This window comes from Arvicola amphibius, chromosome 6 (genome assembly GCF_903992535.2).
Source record: "Arvicola amphibius chromosome 6, mArvAmp1.2, whole genome shotgun sequence".
NCBI lineage: Eukaryota > Metazoa > Chordata > Mammalia > Rodentia > Cricetidae > Arvicola > Arvicola amphibius.
In genome coordinates this window covers 5,124,804-5,146,062 of record NC_052052.2, presented here as the reverse complement: position 1 = coordinate 5,146,062, position 21,259 = coordinate 5,124,804, and the positions used below count along the sequence as shown (strand labels likewise).

At 52.9% G+C, this 21,259-nt stretch overlaps 1 protein-coding gene across 1 annotated transcript in view; it reads right to left on the bottom strand.

Moving 5' to 3' along the window:
* Camta1 (calmodulin binding transcription activator 1) overlaps window positions 1–21,259 on the bottom strand; it is an 811,989-nt gene that overhangs the window by 96,425 nt on the left and 694,305 nt on the right. Inside the window, exon 7 of the mRNA XM_038333569.1 lies at window positions 7,577–7,730. Coding sequence (XP_038189497.1) covers window positions 7,577–7,730 — 154 coding nt within the window. The remainder of the gene's footprint in view (window positions 1–7,576; window positions 7,731–21,259) is intronic.

Genomic DNA, 21,259 nt, shown 5'->3' with positions numbered 1-21,259 from the left:
GTGCTCCAGAGATCTTGATTCTTAAAAGAGATTTAAAATATGGGGAGCTTAAGAACTCCACCTTTCACTAGACCTTCTCTTCTAGCGAGTTGATTTCCAAGTCAGAAACATCCTTGACCGTCAGACCCAGAGCAGGGTTGAGAACACTCCACAAAAGTTGGTTGAGCTAGTGAATCGGGAGGGAAAAAACCAGGGGAGATTTTTTGGAACAGCCTAGGGGTACAGGTGCCCAAGGAGTCCTGAAGGACAAACAGCTAGGGACAGGCAGGAAACCAGAAGCATTTTCCTCCTGGGGGACACATCAGCTCAACAGAGTGGAGCCTGAGGGGACAAAGAGAATAATTGCAAAACAAAACAAGATTCCATATGCAAGGCTGGAAGATGGCCACAGCGGTAGGGCGAGGCATTCCTGGAAGTATGTATGGCTGAGCAGAGCAGGGCTCAGCCCATCTGAAGTTCAAGGGACAGTGGCTTCTAACCCAGGGACAAGACAGTGCTCAGGGAATCCTCTCCAGGTCCCTCGGGTCCTGCAGTCCCATCAGGACACAGGACTTCTGCCCCTAAGGACAAAGCTGATATTCTCAGTTCTGGGGACAAAGATGGTCTTCCTTGTATTCATAGGATGTAAAACACGCACACACTCTGCGGCTGGTTTATACCCTCGAAATCAGAACAAAGTAGGACTGGGCCCCAGAGCCTGCTTTCTGAGACCCGCTTCAGTGACTCGCTGCTCCTTCCCCTGGCTACTCCCTGCTCAGGGCTCACTGTGCTGTGACTAGCTGCTCCAGTTCCTAGACACAGCAGCCTGGGTGCTTACACCTGACTTACGTGTCCCTCACTACTATCCTGGAGATCTTTCTCCATTGCAAGGACACTGGGATCTAAATCTTCCCTGGAAACAGTCCACCAGAGGCTGATCCCTGACTCTCTGCTCCTCTCTTCTCATGGCCACGCCTGCAGCCAGTGGTCAGTTGCTTTGCCATGTGCAAGGTCAGCCATCCTGCATACCCCAGACTCTGCTCAGACAATTCCGGCAGGAAAGGCTGGGCTCATCCTGGAGGTGCTCTGCTGCTACTGGTCACCAGGTGGCGCTAACTGACCAGGAACTGGTTTGAAAGCCCAGGAAAGGAGCACCTTTGTTGATTTTACTTCTTGATACTCTATAATCACCAGGATTACAATCTAAGCAAAAAAGCAAAACAAATAAACGCAGCCTCCCCGTTACCGAATATGTCTTTGTTTGAAAAATCACGAGAAAACAAGATACTTTGAACACATACCCCGAGGCTCAGGTGTTGGCCCCAGGGAGCTCTGTGGAACAGGTGGGAAGAGCCCTGTGGACCTGGGGGGATTGGGTGGCAGACGAACTGGGTGAGGAGTTCCTGGGAAGGGAAGGTGACCCTAAATACTGCTCTGTTTCTTCTTTGCCTCTGAAGCTGTGGCCTCACAGCGTGGGGTTCCTGTCTGCGGTCTCCCTAGCCCGTGTTGGCTGCCCTGGGGCTGGAAAAGGCCCTTTGCGGAGTGTACAGTGAAGAGCTGAGATGTTTCCAGTGAAGACCGAAGCATCGAAGCCCCGAGGACTTCTGGGAGCAGTGACGGCACCCTCACACTCTCCTCCCTTCAGCCATCACCCTCTGTGTACAGCGATCCTCACCCAACACTCACAGGGCCTCTCTCTCATACACATTATGGCTTCTCTCCCTGTCAGGCTCAACATGACCCCAGACTCCTGGTCTCAGCGTGGTCTCCACGCCTCCACACTCAACATGGTTTCCGTGTCTACACCTAACATGGCCTCCGCTCCACATTCAATGCAATACCCACCCCTTCAAGTTCAACATGGCCTCCACCCCCGTGCTCACATGGCTTCTATTGTCTCACGTGAAACATGGCCTCCTGGACATTGAGCACCACCCCACCCCCTCTTTCAGGGTCAGCCGGACCTCTGGCCACAAACAGCATGGTCTCCATCACTTCATGCTCATCCCTGGCACCATCCCGTCAGCACTGCGTCTGGCGCTGCCTCATCTCTGCTTCCCCTTCGCTGCTCCGCACGGCCTGCCTGGGTCTTCCACCTGCCCCAGATCCCACACTAGCCTCTAGGCGGGTGGCCTGGGGCCCCTAGAACACGGGCATCCTTGATACACTCCTGTGACGCCTTCTGGGTAGGTTTGACGGGGGCTTCCTGAGGGATGCCTATGCCTCCTCCTGTCTGGCCTCTTCCCAAAGCCCAGTGCAGCACGGAGCTCAGTGGTCCCAACCTGGCTGGGGGAAGATAGATGTCTGGGTGGCTTTTGGGAGCCCTTGCTGTGCCCACAGGGATTGCGAGCTAATGACCTGGCCTCCAGAGGGTGCTGTTCTGGCCTTTGGACTGGTTTTCCTCTTAACTGCTGCCAGTAACTAATCACTTGACATTTGTGACGTCATTTCAGGGCCACAGAGACCCACGGAGGCAGGGCCCGTTGTCATCCCTTCCCAAGAAAGAAAGCAGGGTTGCTCAGAAAGCTCAGGTGTCTTGGCCAAGTCTGGGAAAGGGGAAGCTGGCTCCTTACAGAGCCACACCTCCCATGCTTACATTCCTTCTTCCAGCTTCTGATGCAAATTCTTTTACACGGCTTCCCCTTGCCATCACGGCCACCGTGCGTGTCCTGTTGCTGGTGTACTAGAGTACCCTGGGCCTTGACTCATAGGGCATGAGGTGGGGGTGTTTTTGGAGAAAAGTTTCAGAGGTCACGGGGTCCGGAAACTAAGCCTTCCCCTTACTGAGCTCGGGTGTGTGTCCTGGTTTATATGTATTCAAGGAGACGAGGGTGCTGTGTGCATGTGGGTTCCTATGTGTGCAGGTATGCATGGAATTATGGGACATGCAGGAGCAGTGGGGTGTGAGGTGGCTGCTGTCCTAGGCTAGACTGTTTTTCCAGGCAACTTTCCTACTTGGCCTTCCTCTTGTAGCCAAAGATACCTGTTGTGGTCATCTATAGGCCCAGAGTGACATGAGGGGGTTCCCAGAAGACAGTGGGGCAGGCAAAGCTGGGCTGGCCGAAGGCTGGACCCGTCCAATGCTCTCTAGGGAGGTGGAGGCCTGCAGAAAGCTCAGGCCCTTGCTTCTCTGCAAGACCATCTGGCCATCCAGGGTTCCTCAAAAGGAACCCCAAGATAAGGGCAGTTATGCACAGTTGCTACTTAAGGAAGGGCTGGGAGCAGTGTAAAGCCATTGCCTGTCACTCTGGCTGCTACAGTTCCACAGACTGCTAGCTGGGGAGAGGCTGGCAAGCTCTTTCTGGATGGGCAGCCAGGAAGTGGGACAGGGCAGGAAGCCATGGGTTTTCTATGGGAACCAGTTTTATCTGGCTCCCCATTGGGTCACAGAAGTGAGATATGGGCCATGGTGGTGGTAGCTTTGGGCCACTGAACAAATTTCCCAGCAAGCTGGAAGGACCAAGAGCCAGAGCCTTGCGTATGGTCCAGAACAGCTGTAAGGGAGTAGATGCCCACCCCCCAGCACTTCCAGGATGTGACAGACTGTATGCAGATGGGGTCCATTCTCTCCCACCCCAGCCAGGACCCCAGACAGCCATCCCCAGACTTTGGCCTGAGATGACTAGTTGCTGAAGCTCACGGGGTCCCCATGCCCGCTTCACAAGGGAGAGTCATCACTGCAAATGCGCCTCGCCGAGCGCCATCCTGCCCCAGACGCCTCTCCAACCACGGCTGCCCATAGCACAAGCTTTTGCCCAAGAACTCAGGAGTAGGGATGATGTATATCCCTACTTTGAGGCTCTACCCATAAAGGGAAGAGGGTTGCTCTCCGTTTCTCCTCCTTTCGTTGATCGGAATGTAATTGTGATAGCCAGAGCTGGAGCAGCCACCTTTAATCTGTACAAGTGGGCACCACCTAAAAATGGCAGAGCAACCAGCAAGAAGGAGCCACCATGGCTAACTTCAGATACTGGGGACTTCCATGTCAACCCTGGACTGCCAAGTTTGTAAACATGAAGGAGAAATCTATTTCTTTTTTTATTTAAGCGACTGTTATTTGGCAAGGAGGGGCTACGTGAGCCAGGAAGGCTCTCAGGAAGCCTGTTGGGATCGAATTTTCCTCATTTCAATCTGTGTTTGCTCTTTAGGTGAGGACTCCTCAGACTTCAGGTAAAGGGAAAACCCTTTGGGCCAAAGAATCAGATGGCACAAGGAGCCCCTCTCCTCCTTTGAGACAGGTGAGACAGAGACTGCGTGTGGACAGAGGCCTTCCGCCACTGAGCAGTGACATGTTCTGATTAAGCCGTTGACAACTCTGATGGGCAGAGAGAGAGAGAGAGAGAGACTGGGAAACATCAGGGCACCAGACAGGGAAGTTTTTGAAGGAATGTGATTTATGAAGCTAATGCCTTTGGCTCCAGCATTCATGGCATGCCTGACTCTGGAACCCATCTGATGGCTTCTTGGCTCTCAGCACACAGTGCTTTCCCTGAACACTGCTGCCTGGCACCTGTGTGCTGTCCAAGTCTGATCAGCAGCTAGGCACTTATGGGGACTCTGTTTCCAAGTATCAGTTCCCAGGCAGGGCCTGCCTGCACAGCAGAGCCCAGGACGGGTACGCACAGTTTGTTGAGTGCTGTGACCTCTTGGTCTCCGTCTCGTGGTTTTATATAACTTCCTTAATGCACCACGGGCACTGAGCAAGCGTTCGTCATTCCCTCCAGGTAAAACTTCGTAGCCAAATCGAGTCCTCTTTTTGCCTCCTGGAGTTTATGACCCTGAGCGTCCTGCATGGCCTGGAGGTGGCACCCTTGTGCAAGGTGTCAGGGAGCGTGGCACTGATGGTTTCAGGTAGAAGCTATCTGTGTGCATTTAGCGACGAAGCCCTAGTCAGAGACCCTGAGCATAAGGGTCTGCTTAGCAGACATGGCTTTCCCTGGTAGCATGTCCCAGGTGTGGTTCTGGCACACACAGTCTCTGACACTTCTGCCAGGACTCAGTCATCTGCTCCGGGTGGCCTGGCTGGAGCCTATCGTATGCAGATAGGCCCTAATTTGCCAATGGCTCTCTTTTCAGTGACCCAGAGGACAACGATGACAGTTCCAGAGGGGAGGAAGCAATGTGCTCCTGCAATCTAGGTTTCGGAGCAAGGAGCCCCTTAGACAGAACACTGAGGGTGTGGCCAGGGGCAGAAGCACTTGGATTCTTGCCACCTTTTCAGGTCAAGAGTCCTCTCTAGGGTCTTTACCCTGGAAGTGATAACGAAGTGGCGGGAAGAAGGCAGGAGAGGGGCACAGACACCACAGGCTTCAAAAGCATGGCTGACCACATGACCAGAGGGCTGAGCCCAGAATGATTGACAGTCTCTGTCTCCCTGACCTTATAGAATCTGCTGCCTAGAAATGAGACAGAAGATAGAGTTTTAGGAAGCTAATCCACCATCTTCTCAGATTGCAGGCTCTCTCTGAATAAGGCAACATGTTAATTCTAGGTTCTGCTTATTGGCATCTGTGAGTGACAGGTATTCAGAACCAAATCTTAGTTTCAAGGTGGCTACAGAACCAGGACAATGGTTATCTCCTGAGTCCCATCTCTGGCTCCTTCTACTGTCTAGCAGGTGACATCAGAATATGTATTGGGCAGAGTCCCTGCCCCAACTGATCCAAGACACTGCCTAGGAGACCCAAGGGCCCCGTGTGGGGTTGCGTAGGACCCTTGTGTGTGCTTGTTGACACTCCTTGAGGCCTTCTGGCCCTGAGTTAGAAGTAGGAGCCCATCTGGAAGCAGGGCCTGAGACGAGAGGGCACATTTCAGCAGCCTCATCTCCCAGAGCCTGGATGCTGGAGGCTGTGGCCTGTTGTTCAGTGTCCTGCAGACACTGGGCTAAATCCAGGACGGTCACCCCAAAGCACTTCTGAGCACTAACTGTATGCCACTGATTCCCATGCTCCCTTGCTCTGCAGAATTAAGGAGAGGTTGTGTGGCCCCTCTGGATAATGGTGGTGGCTTTCTTTCTGTTTGGGGGTTTTGAGGAGACCAGGGGCCTTAGGGCCCACGGGCTGAGCCTATGGGTAGGGGCTGGATAGAGGGTGAGTACAGGAACCTGAAGTAGGATGGACAGATGAAGTAGGGAGAGGTGAGATAGAGGAGAGAAAGGCAGGATGGCCCCAAGGCCTCAGGAGGGGTACAGAGCTCTGAGGTAGGGGCCTAAGGTGGAAGCACTGCCTGCCATCCACAGGAGGGCTACCAGTTGCTTCAGGCCAGGGCAGACACAGCTAGAGTTGCAGCCAAGGATGCATCCAGAATCCTGAAGGCCCCTGGGCACCTGTGGTATCAGAGACAATTTGGGTGCACTCGGGACATAAGCCCAGGGGATGCCGCTCTGTCCTGAAGCCCAGCCCCAGGGTGGACTCTTTGGGTCTTCCTTCCCTAGTGACCCTCTCCAGGTCTGAGGCTGATGGCATACTCGGGTTCTCAGACTTTCAGGAGAGGTGGATCATGGCAGCACCCCCAGCTTCAGCTTGCAGCCCACAGGTAAAGATATTTCAGTGGCTTCCTTGTTAGGTCTAACAACTTCAGCTCCCTTCTGGCTAGCTCAGAATGCTTCTGCTCCCGAGTGACCCACTGACCAACTTTTGCTGAGTGGTAACTGAGCTATGGGGTCCTGCCTAGCGCTGGGCAGCCTTGTGGTTTTCTCAATCCGGCTGAGCCCAGCTTAGGGGGGGGGGGCAGAAAGGGTGGGGGAACCTGTGGAAACAAGGGTCCTCGGCTTCCTGGACCCTCGGCTGTCTGTCTGTCTCAGTGACTCACACCTGACAGATGCTGCTGAAACCTCAGTTTTGCCGATGAAATGAAATCAACTCAATTACTGAAAGTCATTTGCCACCAGGCTGGGCAGTCCAGGGCCAGCAGCCTGCTGTCATGTGCAAAGCCAGCTTGGGCAGCCAAAGGTGGTAGCCGGGGCCAGCCAGCTCTAGCAGCTATTCTGTTCCCTGCACTGCCCCTCCTCCTCAGCCTCCCACTCTGCTCCTGTGTGTGGCAGACGAACTCCTGCTCTCTCCCGTTTACTCTGTCTGTGTCTCTGAGTCGTCTCCACCTGTCATGAGACGGAGGCATGAGCGTGTCAGAGCGGGTGCGTGTGCACGGAGGTCACAGGACAACCTGGGATGGTGGTCCTCGGATTTTTTCCATCTCTTTGTTTAACAAAATTTCTCCTTGGCCAGGAACTTCACCAGGTAGGCTAGGTTAGCTGGCTTGTTAGCTTCTGGGGACTCACTTGCCTTCCCTTCTATCAATCTCACCACCTCTGCCGCTCTTGGCTTTTCCCGTGAAGGCCTGGGGTCTGAGCTCAGGTTCTTACTCTTTGTATGGTATCGCGCCACAGATTAAGCCATCTCCTTGGCCTGAGTCTGAGGGTTTGTGCCTTGATTGCAATGCGGGATCAAAATCCTTATGAGGATCAAGTGACTGTAGACATCGGAGGGAATGTCATGAAAGCTAAATTCAAAGTGTCACCATGTCTGAACAAAATAGGGCTCCGTGCTGGGTCTCCCCAAGGCCTCCCCTGGGCAATGCTGACCGGGGTACAGGTACTCACACATGGGCTTCAGCTGCCCGATGAGCTCCTCCTTTGTCCACTTTGCCCACTCCTTCTTGTCGGTGTTGATGGAGCAGAGGATGGGCCCACAGGGCTTGCCGCAGTCCTCAATGGCCGGCACATTCAGGTAGTGCACCAGGACGATGTCGGGGTTCTGTGGGGAGAGCAGACACTGGCAACGTGAGGACACAGCAGGTGTGGATCCCCCCAACACTGCCTGCGTGGCACTGGCACTCTGGGCTGGAACCGGGTGATGGCATAGGAGACCATGCTGAGCACTTGCTGGGGAGGGGGGCGGCACCTTCCCTGGCCTCTATCCGCCATGTGCCATTACACTCCCATTGGGACAACTGTGGAAGGCCGCTGGCTTTATCCAGGGCTCTCAGAGGCTAAACTGCCCCGATGAGAAACTCAGACCTACACAGTGGCTTGTGAGAATGCAGCCAAGGACTTCGACTGTGAGATGGAACTGTGTCTTCCGAGAGCATCAAGGTCCCAGGCTAGCCCACATTTCTCACCTTTGCTGCTTAGTGAACGTTTCTGGGTCATAATCATTGAGGTCACCAATGTAGGCACCCAAGGGAAAAGCAGCCACCAGACCTTTAGATCTGCTTTTCCAGGCTTAGCCTCTGCCTGCAGCCTGGGACTGTCCCCTGTACAAGCAGCCCACAGCCTCTGTCACACTGTACCTTACCCAGCAGACAACTGTCCCTGGGAATCTCAGACACTTCTTCAGTCCACTTTGAGCTTGAGAACAGAAAGGGCTGTTAGCCCAAAGACTCAAGGACATTTGCTTCCAGAAAGTTCTATTTAAATGGTCAGCCTTTCCCCACCAGATTCAACCCAGGAACAAGGCACCCCTTTTGTTCACCCGCAGCTCAGACTCCGAGACCTTCAGATGGTCTTTTCTCTCTGTCTTGAAAGAGAGAGAGGCTGTCTATTTGGCCACGCCAGGCCTCACGAATGAGTTAAGAACAACCATGGCAAGTCAGGCGTGGTGTTGAACAGCTGTGATGTTAATACTGGGCGGGAGGTGAAGCAGTAGGACCAGGTGCAAGTCATATATAGCTGGCTACATAGCAAGTTCAAGGTCAGCCTGGGCTACAAAAGACCATGTCACAAGCAAACAAACACCTGTCAGCTTTCCAATCCAAACCGAGCACTCCTCTTCACAGATGTTCCTGGACAAACTTTCTCAACCCTTCCACCCTGACCAGAAGTGTTTCTTAAGCCACAGTCTTTTGCAGAAACTCTTTTGTTTCTAAGGAAACATCAAAAGGCCGAAGAGACCCTGGAAGACCACATGATAGGCCCTCTCCATGTTTGCTTCTGTTTTTCCCAAACTCAAGTCCCAGGAATGGACAAGGTCCCCGGCAGAGGGAGGCCGAGTCCATGGCTGCTGTTTGGGTTACATTCAGAGCAAGAGTAATAAATGAAAATATGAATCAATCAGCTCATTAATAAATAAAGACTCAAGACTATACCATGACCAGCGTCAGAAAGCAAACTGGCATAATTTAAAAAGATTTCCAATAAGGGTTGAAACATGTTTCTTTTTTTCCCTGCCAACGCTCAGTTAACCAGGAAATTAAATCAACATGAACAGGACCCTTCTTGTTAATGGCAGCTTTTCTGGATTGTGGAAATCGCTCTCCTTAATAATAAAGATAATCCCTGCCACTGTGGGCCGATCCATTCTTTTTAGGGTATTTTCACAGTCATTATCTCATTTGGTATCCATGCTAGCCAGAGAAGCGGGCAGACCAGGGCAGGGCACCCTCCCTCTGGAGAGAGGAGTTCTGTGCAGTCGCTTGCCCAGAGCTCCGTGCCTGGCGAGGGACCCACCTGGGCTGGAAGCCAGGGCTCTGACTTCAAACTCGGGTCCTGCCAAGACATCTGGTGGTTGCTTTTTGCTCAGCCTGACTGCTCTCCTACTCCTCATTTCCCTTTATTCTTGCAATATGCCCGACGGGAGGTGGGCAGTGTGCGTCTGCCATGCCCACCAAATGGATGAGGTGGCCGAAGGGATACAGGGAGACTCTCTGGAATCCTAGCCTCCAGTTCTGCCCCCTCCTGAAGCCAGGACTTGACTGAGGGTTCTTGCTGGAGCCTGAGTCTGACTGGCAACAGGGCCAGCTGCTGAGCAAGAAGAGGAAAGATAAGAGGAAGGATCAAAGGTCAGCAGGAATCAGCTGGCCGCCTGGGGCTTCCTCTGATCCATCCCCTGAGGGAGCTTGGCTCTGCAGGAGGAAGCTGGGATGCCAAAAGCCTGGGAGATGAAAATCTCTGGCTCTTTGCTGTCCCCACAGCCCACTGAGCACAGTCTGGGTGCCTGAGGCAGCCTGCAAACCACCCAGGGGGAGATGCAGTCTTCATGTGTGAAGCCTGTGTACCCTAGCCTGCAGCCTGGAGTTCCTGCATTCAGTCTTCTAGAAAGTTCCCTGAGCCTTGCCTGCCACCCTCTGTGCAGCCAGCCTCCACCCGTTCCTTCCTGGCAGGTCTAGGATGCCCTCCTTTTCCAGGAGGACTTCTCTAATCCTTCAGCTCTCAGTCTCCCAAGGCATGGTGATTTGATGGACAGATCAGCGGACAAGTTGATTGGTTGTTCTCATGTTTGGGTGTGGGTGTCTCTACTCAGTACAAGGTCCAGAAATATTATAATGCCCTGGCAATAACAGACTCATTTCAGGTTTAGAGAAAGAAAAACAGGTCAAATTATGACTTTGACTTTTCCCCTTTCCAGACTTGAGGTCTGCTGAAGTCAGGCTCAGGAAGGGTAGGAAGCAATTCGGAATATGGACACATTTTTATATCTATCTATGTATCTATCAATCTATTGATGTATGTATGTACCATCCATCCATCCATATATCATCCACCTATTTATCTGTCTGTCTGTCTGTCTGTCTGTCTGTCTGTCTGTCTGTCTATCATCCACCCATCTTTGAAGCAGGGCCTCACACTATAGCTCAAGCTGGTTCACTTATCTAACCTATGTTGGCCTCAGAGTCACAGCATCCTCCCTACAGCAGTCTCCTGAGGGCTGATTCACAGGCAGGAGTCCCCATGCCACTAACAACCCTGTGCGTTTCACTCTGAGTGGTATCCACGTTCTACTTCATAGATCCACAGGCCCAGCAGTCGGTGGACTCACGTCCTGACCACCAACTCGAGGGTTCTAGGTCAGCTCCCTTCTGGTGGCACATGCCTGCTGCAGGGCCTTTTGTTGGCCTGCCTTTATGTATTGCTTTGATGCAATTACCAGGACGCCCAGCCCCTGGAGGCCAAGGAACTTGGCGTGGCTTTGGAAGAGGGAGAGGCAGGTAGTGCTGGGTCCCAGATTCCACCCCAGGGAGCCAGTGCTGGGGATCCTTAGGGGAGTGTTAAGTTCCCACTTACTGGCTCGGGCCAGTTTTAAGACAATGTATTTTCGTGTTTTTTTTTTTTTTTTTTTTTTCCAAAATTTGGGGGCACACATCTCTTCTTGGCAACATTGTGGCTTTATTCATTAGCCATACACTTTAATGGGGTGTTCTTGGCAGAACAATATATTCTCCTTAGTGTTCCAATGCATCAGTTTCATGGAATGCTCATTTCAATGTGAGAGCAGCCCACTGCTCTTGCCAGCTGTGATGTGGGCTGGGGTGGAAGGACAGCACTGGGATTTCCACAAAGCTAGAGGCTGCTCCTTAAAGGGAAATCACTTTGAAGCTGAACCCTGGCTATCCTGGAATTCTGATAGGGCTTCGAATGCTGGTGTGGGAGGCTCCCCATGGCATGGTCTGTGACTGTGCTGGGGGAGTCACGGGGTTAAGCCAAGGTTGAGCCAGTCCGAGGTTCTACAGCCTTCTGGAAAGAGCCACAGACTGGAGTTTCCTCTCCTGACTCTTGGTGCTTGTAACATCTCAGCTATAAATGGAAGCAGGGCCCAGGGCCCATCTCTCTCACTGTGCCTGGTCTCTGAATGAAACCAGCATGTGGATGGCCCAAAGCTCTGATGTTCTCAGTGGCCATCAAAACCCAGCTAAACCCGAACAAAGCCTGAAGTCCTTCCTGAGATGGTGAGCAGCTTAGCAGACAGGTCACCTGTGGGAAAATCCTTGCTTCCCCTGGGAGCCTTAGCCTGTCCCCGTTTTCATAGATGCCTTGGGGTAGGTAGAGAGCATGGTGCTGGGTCTTTGGTTCTCTCTCTTTCCTCCATCCCTCCCTCCCTGCTTGGTGACCTTATCCTGTCACAAATCTGAAGCCCCCAAGGATTCCCAGTCCCCTCTCCAGCCGGACTCTGTCCACTGTAACCCGCCTCCTGCTAGCCTGCATACAGCTCCTCTCCTGGCCTCTTTGTGGCCACATCTGGCTCCTTCCAGGCCACGCTGAGTAAAGAATGGCACCACCATGCCCCCACCCTCACCCGAAAGAGCAGCTCTCCTTCTCCTCCCTCTGCACCCCTCCATCACTGTCAACTCTGCCAGCTTCCTTTGCAGCCAGCTGGACGCTTCCACTCGACCCACTCGCCTTCAAGCCTGGAGCCCAAACCTGACAGTACGGGTGTGGGAAGGAAGCCCTTCTTCTCTTGGGTCTCCCCATTTCCTCTCTTCCTTGTTCCTCAAGCCATTCTACTAACATCATCAGGTGTGATCTGATAACTTTATGATGGCCCCTGGGCCTGAGAATAAAATATACACATACGCTTCTGGTACAGTAGCCAACATCATGCGTTTCCCTCCAGCCACCTCTTGTCTCCCAATCCCCAATACGCTGCCGGTCCCCCCATCTGCAGAGGCTGCTGTTGCTGGCTGATGTGTACTGTACCTCCAGAAAGCATGCATCTTTGGAGCACTCAGCCCTAAACAGGACGTCTTTATCATCCCCCTCCCCGCAAGGCACAGGGCTGTGAGTGAGGAAGAGGTGGAAAGACCGTAGGAGCCGAAGCTGGTGGGTGACGCCGTGGAAAACAGTGTCATCCAGACACAACAGGGCTGACACACAGGTGAACTCACAGAGGCTGTGACACGGGGCACAGCACCTGCACAAGCTCAAACCAGACAAAATCCCGGGACAGAGAAGGGGGAGTAGACACAGGGTCTCACCCCTAGCCAAGAAGTCCTTTGCAATGGGTACCTTCTGGGAAAGGGCACTGCCAAGGAAGCTGTGATCAGCAGGTCCACGAGGAGGCCATTCACTCAGAGCTGCTCCCTCTGTCCCTGACTCCCTGAGCCCCTCGTCTGGTGTGCCTGACTCTCCAGGGGGCCCCTGACCCGGTAGAGGCTGCTTGCAGTCAGCTGTCTTTCTGATCACTGAGTGATCTCCATGACTCTTCCCTTCCTCAAGGTTCTTATGGCCCTTGCTGTGACCAGTGCCACCCCTCCTTCTGAGGCTGGGCTCCTGTTTAGAAAGCCCGTGGGAATGGTGTGGGCAAAGGGGGGGGGTGGAGGAAATGGAAATGGAACTGGTGTGAACACAGAAGTGTCCACAGTTCTGCCCTCATGGGACTGTGTGGTGCCCATGGCTGAAGCCAGGAGTGCAAGGGGTGGGGGGTGCTCACCAACCACTCCTGTAACTCATGTGAGCATGAAGAGGCTCTGCCACAAACCTGCAGCTCTGGATGCTCTGCCATGCCAGCAGCTGGCTAGAGGGCACCAGCTCACAAGTGTTTTGTCTTTATTTTTTTTCTTCTCAGAAAGATCCCCACCAGCTTAGGAGTCTCCAGCTTCCCCTGCAGAGTCCTCGAGAGGGAGGTTAGCACATAGCAAAACGTGGGCCTGGAGCACTGGACCTCAGCCCAGGCTCGTGGGAAAAGCTCGAATAGAGTGAAAGAGCAAAGGAGAGGAGGGGGCACCCAAGCCGGGAACAGCCATGGGATGAGCAGAGGCTTGAGGGGCACCAAACTGCTCAGCCCTGTGAAGCAAGCCACCTCTGGTTTCTGAGAGGTGAAGGGGCAGGGGTCAGGGTCCCACATGAATCACATGGCTGATCTCCCCAGTCACAGCTCTTGCTCTGTCAGAACGGCGGTGGGGGGGGGTAGTTCATCAACCTTCGCCTCCCTGGGAGGGAGGAAAGCGGTCCCCTTCCTGCCACCATCGCTCAGCGTTGAAGGCCTCTGCCATAGCAGATCAGAAGAGCTCAATACTCAGCCCAGGGTGTCTGACAGGTTCTGGGATGAGTAATGGGTGCAGGGGTGAGCTAGAGACCCACTGAGAGGACTCAAGTCGCCAGGAACAAGAAGCCTGGGTCTTCCACTTGGTCACTTCCAGTGCTACCTGGGCGCTAGGTAGGGCCCCGCTCCCTGGATTGTATCTCTTCTGCTTCTGTGGGAAGGAGGCTCAGAGCCAGTACCCTTTGTGTAGAGCAAGAGGGCCGGTGATGCAAGAAGTGGTTAAAAATGCAAAGAGCGGTTGGTTTTGATAAAGAAAAATGCAGCTGCAACATCTGTTTGACTCTTGTTTGCAGCTTCATCAACGCTAAGTGGTCAATAAATCAGATTGGCATGGTGCTCCGTTTCTTCCGCGGCTCCATCATTAATCTCATGCCAGTTCTCATGAAAAATGAAGGAGAAAGCTTGTGTGATAGTGAAAATGTATACATTACCCGGAAAGTCATAATAGCATGTAATAGTGCAGCACACCTCCCTGCTTGCCGTGGGGGGCTGGCAGGGAGAACCCAGGAGGCAGTGGCTGCAGGGGAGGGGATGGAGCGAGTAAATCAGCACTGTTTGTGCCAAGAGCCCGCTCGCCATTGCATCTGTCCTATTAGCGCCGTCTATGCAGATCTGGACGACCCCGTGAGCCCGATCTGAAGAGGCACAGCTTTCCTTTCTGGACCTGGGTGTTGAATAAACAACCAGGGTGGGAGCCCGTAAAACAGGAGCGTGGAGCCGGCAGATGGGAGGACAGGATTTATCAGGAAATGGATGGACGATGCAGCGGGCAGCTCAGGGCCGGGGGGTGTCACCAGGCTGCATGGTAGAGAGATGTCCCTCTACCCATACTATAGCTGCCGCCGGCAGCCTGACAGCTGTCCTCTGTGCTTGGAGTAATGAATTGGAGCGGGCCTGATGGTTCCAGGGGAAAGGAAACTGGTTCTCATAGCACCCAGTAGGGTGGTCCAGACTTTGTGTCCCCATAGAGGCCTGCTCATAGGTAGGATGGAGTTCAAACAGGCCACAGGACTAGAGCTGAGAAAGCAGGAGAAAACCCTAGATCTCCACCTCCAGTGAAGGGCCAGGGATGTGGCACATGTTGCGTGTGTCCTCTAGGGTCTGCCAGTCCCTGGAGGATGCAGGCTCTTTTTCTGTTCTCACTTCCCTGTCACAAACCAGAAGAGACCCTCTCCTGCTGCAGAGCATATAATTGCTACATTCTGTGGCCCTCTCTGGGTCTGGGTGGCTGCTGGGTGCTGGGGTGGGGAAACTGTGCTGTGCCTCTCCCCCCCCACAGGTGCTGGGGGTAGGACTGTGCTGTGCCCCCCCCCCACCCAGCACCTGCGGGGGGCGATTGCACTGTGCCTCCAGGATGCTGGGTAGGACTGTGCTGTGTCTCCTCCCAGGTGCTGGGGAGGGGATTGCACTGTGCCTCCCTGGGTGCTGGGGGCAGACTGTGCTGCTCCCTCTCCATAGATGGCTTCTGAAGACAGCTCTGTGCCTGTCTCGCCTTCAGGCCTGAGCTTGTCTGGTTTAGTCCTCCAGGCATCAAGGGTGCTGAGCAACTGCTACTTAGTCCCAGGATGGAGAGTGCATCTGAAGGATGGAGATTCTAGAGCACCCCAGCTAAATGCCCATCTCCTCCCTTTTGCTCCACCAGTGCTCCCTGAGGCTCGACATATGGTGAGAGAGGGGCTCTGCTCTGAGTCTTAGCGCCCAGGGCTGCTGCAGCCCAGTCACTATCACAGCCCAGGGGCAACATCAGATGCCAGAGGCCAGCTGGGTCCTGTGGCTCCAGGAGCTGGTGAGAAAAGAGGCAGGGTTTAGTGCATCCCATACCAGCCTGTGAGCTCAGGGTAGGGCTAGGCCTCAGGCGGCTCTGAATGTGCATCAAGTACTCACAGTGACCAGAACACGGTCTACATCAGGCAGGGTTTGTAGGGAGGTCCCAAAGCTATGATGGAGCATGAATTAGGCTTGGGCCCCTGTAACTTGGAGTGGGACAAAGATTGGGAAGGAGGGAGAGAGTAGGACCTAAAAGAGGAGGTCTGGTACCCCTGGGAACAACAGGGCTCTGTGGTCAACTGTCCTTCCTGGGAATCAGGCTCCGAATCATGTGCTGAGTCCAGGATTATCACTGCAACACGAGGAGCAGGCTTCCTGTCAGTGCCCTGCAGGGTCTGGGGAGCTTGGTGGATGACCAGGAAGAGGCTAGAGGTGCCCCTTGGGGTAGAGGCCAGCTGCCCTGGGAGCCCCCCACCCTATTGCAGGGCCGCTCTCATTAAGCGATCATGTGCACTGGCAGGAGCTGGGCCGGCAGCCCTTCCTGCTTTCAAGGGAGGCTGGGAGACTTAATTAGTTAATGTGGGTAAAGTGGCCTGAAGACGGAAAACCCTGGGTAATTGCTGAGCGCTGTTGCTGTTGTTATTACACAATTACCAGAATTTTCCAGTCACGGGAATCTAGTTAAACAATTCCCACCTGGTGTGGGGTTCCGGGATCCACGCCGGCTGAGGGTCTGGCTGACTCTGAATCCCTGGTTGGAAGGTAATGGAGGAGAAGAGGCACACGAAAGTGGGGCAGCAGGCCTGTGTGGGTCCTGGCACTTCCTGGGCACCCCAAAGGCAGTTTATCTCTGTCAGAGAAGACAAAACTGCACACGCATCAGTGAAAGTCAGAGGGTCCTGCCTGCATGGATTTACCCCCAAAGTTCTAGAAAGTTTTATGCAGACTCCCAGGAGGCTAAAATATCCAAACGTATGGTGCTGAGGAGAACTTCCTGCTGCACAGTTTGCCCTGGCTGTCTGGAGACACACTCCAGATGGACAGAAGGGAGGTTCACACAACCCTGATCAGCCTACAGCTTCTTAAAACCCTGGGCGACCAAGGAAGAGTTGTCCAATCTCTGTCCTTGCAATGACACTAAGCTGTTATTGGTGTCGGAGCTTGTGGGGGTAGTTTTGGTGGGTAGAGAGACAGGGAGGGAAGGTGGGGCAAGGCAGTGGCTGAGATGACCAGAGCCAGAGGACCTCAGTGGTTCACAGAAGCCCCCGGTCAGAGGTTGCTGCTGGGACCAGCAAGGATGTAGGCAGGAGAGGTGGGATGATGTACCCCCTAGAAAGGAAACACTAGAAGCTGCCTTTGCTAGGGACGTTGGTCTGCAAAGGCAAGCAGGCTGCCCTTGAGGAGGTGAGGGCAGTCCCTGGAAAATGGTGATAAGATTTTCTCTACTCAGAAACAAAGAGAGAAGAAGTGTGATTCCCATTCATTTACTCTTCTTTTTTTTGTGGGTCCAAAAGGAGATGAGAAGGTAGCTGAGTGCTTTGTCCCCTCACGGTCCCAGAGCTAGGACTAAAGGTGTCCCTGTACCCTGGAGTTCTTGGAGGTCATTTCATCACACACAGGCTAACAGGAGAAACGGGACTCATTGTGCTGAAGGAAATGTGGACTGAAAAACATCATTAGTTCCTGGATGTCTGTTTCCTAAGAAGTGTCAGAAGGAACTCAAGGTATCTGGGTTGTCTCCCTCTGGACCCAGCCAAGGAGGCCCCATGATGCGCTGCATGCCCTAGGACTGGCAGTGTCTGCCAGGGGTCAGTGTCCGTCCATTCATTTTTTGATTGCTAGGTGCCTGCCAGGGATGCAGGTGGCTTGTGCCCTATGGTTGGCAGAGTCTGGGCTTGGACTGAATTGCTGGTTTGTGTCCTCTTTGCCTCCTGTTCTCACCTTGAGCTAAGCTTTGATTTGTTGGAGGCCATCGTGAGAGCACCTCCAGCAAGACCAGAAATAAGAACCCATGGGCTTCTCTGGGGGGTACTACAAAGTCCTACGGGAAGGAGTCCTGTGGCGATATTTTGTTTGTGATCTAACAAATAAAGCTTGCCTGAAAATCAGAGTGTGGAGCTAAGCCACACTAGTTAGCCACAGAGGCCAGGCAGTGGTGGTACACACCTTTAGTTCCAGCACTTGGGAGGCAGAGGCAAGAAGGTTTCTGTGAGTTCAAGGCCACCCTGGGCTATACTAGATTGATCTAATCTAAAAGAGAAACAGAGTCACACAGTGATTGCTCACACCTTTAATTCCAGTACTTGGGAGTTATATGCCTTTACTCCCAGCATTAGGGAGGTAGAGACAGGAAGGATTATGGTTGGGCAGAGAAAGGAATATAAGGTGGGAGGAGTTAGGAACTCAAGGCATTAAGTCTGAGGATTCGTAGGGACAGGATTAACCCTTTGGTCTGAGGATTCAGTAGAGGTAAGAACTGTGGACGGCTGCTCTGATTCTCTGATCATTCAGCATTAACCCCTATATTGGAATAGAGGTTTTTAAGATCAATTAGAACTCAGGCTATAGAGCCCTTTCCAGGGTATGCAATGCTGGCGAAGCAGAGCCTAGGGGGCAAGGCAGTCAGGTTAGTAGGTCTCTGAGGGCTGTAGTCCCTGATGCTCTGACATTTTTCCTTCTTGGAGTGAAACCCATGGGGTATATGACCTTATCGGCCTCAAAGAAACCCCACCTCTTATTGAGTTTGCCCGTGATTTCCCTTATCTTTCCTTCATCTCCATTTCTCCTTGTTCATGGGACTACATATCAACTCAAAACCATGGCCCCAGTAGGTGGTGTCACGCAACCAACAGGTTGGCTCTAGGGGACCAATGTACTCTGGAGCAGGCCTGTCCATCTCCTTTACACCTCTGGAAGAAGCTGGGCGTGTGTCACTGTCTCCGCTGCACTGAGTGTTATCAGTTAGACACTCAGGCCCATGTGGGCAGAGCTGGACGTGGCTAGGGCTTCTGGGTCCTGTGGATGGAGGTGTACAGATTTTCTTTTGGGAAACCACCTCCCCTCCTTCACAAGGCTAGGGTGTTACGTACACCTCAGAGTAGTCAGCTTGGGTCAGCATTCTCTAGCCCACAGAAACTGGATTAGGAACAGGACCCTAAAGCCCACCAGAAGCTGCCAGGTCTCTGGTCTTTGGTTGAGCCCACAGGGAGGTAGGGATGTTTTTTCTAGCAGACTTAAAGTGGGAGATGGGTCCCTGCGGATGAGGCAAGAATGGCTGGGGGAGAGTAGATGACTACCTCATGGCCTGGGTGGTAAGCATCATGGGACTCAGGCCTTTAAGCCCTTCTCTGGTAATGGCTGGGTGCTTGGTGTGATTCAGCTGGTCCATGGAAGATCATAAGGGCTTTGCCAAGCATGTGACTTTGTCTCTCCCCCTTAAAACAGGTTGATAGAGCTAGAACGGAATAGGGTGACGGACGTATCACTTATTCCACTTCAGTTAGAAAAACCGAGAGAGGTTGTGACTGGGCCCATGGACAGCAGGAGAATAAGGCGGGTTGGGGGGGACATCTTTTCCCCACCCCTCACTGGCCTCCTGTGCACCTCCCTAGAAGCAATGGTTGTACCTTCCCTGCTTTCAAAGTGTCCACTCAAATGACTCTTAGAACAGGGCTAGCTTCCTGACCAGTGCCTCCTTTTATGATCCTAAACTTGCAAACAGGCCTCCTGGTGGGAGAGCCTTCTGAGCTGGAAAGGGGACCTGAATTTAATTCTTCAGAGTTCCTGCCTCCCGCCCATTGTCTCCAGATAGTAGCGAGGAGGGGAAGGTGTTTTAAGCGGAGGCATCTGGAAGGTTGGGGCTTGGGCCTCCTCCACCCTGCCCTGGAGTCCCTGGAGGCTGCTTCCATAAGGTCCTATTAAAAACACCAACCTCAACTCTCCCCTGGCTGTCAAGCAGGCTGACTGCTCAGTCCATGGAGAAGTTATAGGATTTTTTATGCTCTGGCAACCATGACAGTGAGATTCTGGCGGTGGTTTTAGAGGGAAGCAAGGTGAAATTGGACTGTATGTTTCTTTTTGTTGTTTGCTTCTTTTTAATGTGAAGATGAAGAATTATCATTGTGGCCCTGAACAGTTTAGGTCCTGCAACAGGAACTGGTGTTAACAAAGCCACTACAGGGCAGGGTTCAGATTAGAAAATACAGTTTTTCTTTTTGTTATTTTCCTTTAAAACCCTTCTTTATCTTTATCCTTTCTCCCGTGGCTCCTGTAGCTCACTGATAACCTGTAAGCCTTCCTCAGGTAACAACGGAGCTGCAATGCTAACGGCACAGGCAAGGCTGGAGCTGTCCCCTCTGTAGAGATGCTGGCTGGGCACCCTTTCCTCAGAGCCGAGCCTTGCAGGGAATGCCAGTGGGGTTTCATGTTGTGAATACCAACATGGATCAAGACAGCATATTTAACCGGGAATGGTGGAACATGCCTGAAATCCCAACTACAGAGGAGGTGGAGATAGGAGGATTGGAAGTTCAAAGACCAGGGGACCCTGTCAGAAATAGAAAATTTAGAGCGGTTGGGGATGTAGCTCAATTGCAGAGTGCTTGCCTGGCATACATGAGGCCCTGGGTCCAATCTTTGGTACTTCAGGAAGAGGAGGAGAAGGAAAAGGAGGAGTAATCCATCTTCATTGCTGCCTCCTAAAGCTAGAGACTGATGCCAACTCTGCAGGCAGCACCAAGGTGAGTCCCAAGATCCAGCACTGCCCCAAAATGTCATTTCTCCTATGGACTCTAAGGACAAAAATGGGGAGATGTGTGTAGCCTGCTGGGAGCTGATGACCCCCCTATTCCAAAGAGCTGGCTTCTCCAGTTTGCTCCAAGCATCTCTTGGGCACTGCTCAGGAAGACCAACCCGGGACAGCATAGAGTCACAGAGCCACGAGGTAGCTCTGACTCTAGACCTGCGTGTCCTAGGTGCTGCTGCTGCTAATGTCTGCAAAGTCGCTTGAGGAACAGAAGCAGTGATGGGGGAGGAAACATTATCCTCTCTTCCTGTGGCCATTTACCCTGCCTGAACTCTCACCCCACCTGACTTCTCACCCTGCCTGACCTCCCTGCCTTGTCTCTGGGTGCTGGTTAGGTTCTCTGCCTTAGATCACCACATCTGATTTTAAGAGCCACCTTCCAAGTCTCAGCCATGGTGCTGATATTCCATAACCCCTGACTTCTTGTGAACACAACCCCACTCCTGACCCCAAATGTCTCCATAATCCATCCAGTTCACAAATCACACACTTAGCAAGCACATTCCTTACACTCCTCAGCTCTGATGTTGGACCTGCTCAGCCTGCTCTTCCTTCACCTGCCCTTCCCATTGTGTCTCAAAGTCTAGAATTTCACTATGTCCCACCTGCTCACGAAATATCAGCTCCACCACAACACCAACCAAAGAGAATGTCATCTTCCCAAGTGCCATGCACCACGCCTCCGCATCTGGGCTCTATGCACTAGAATACAGTTCGTGAGCTTCGGGCAAGGGGCTGGAGGTTGAGGAAACACACGCAGAGACAGACCAACACACGGACCTCCAATCGCTGGTACAAAAGCCCCTCTTTAATAGCACCATGGAGGCTTAAATACCCTGCAGTCAATGGCCAACAGGTAAAAATCCCATCCTCTGATCCTCTAAGCTAGGCACAGCTTCTAGTAACTTCAATTAGAAGGCTCTAGACAGGGAAGAGCAGCTGAAGGCCAGGACTTAAT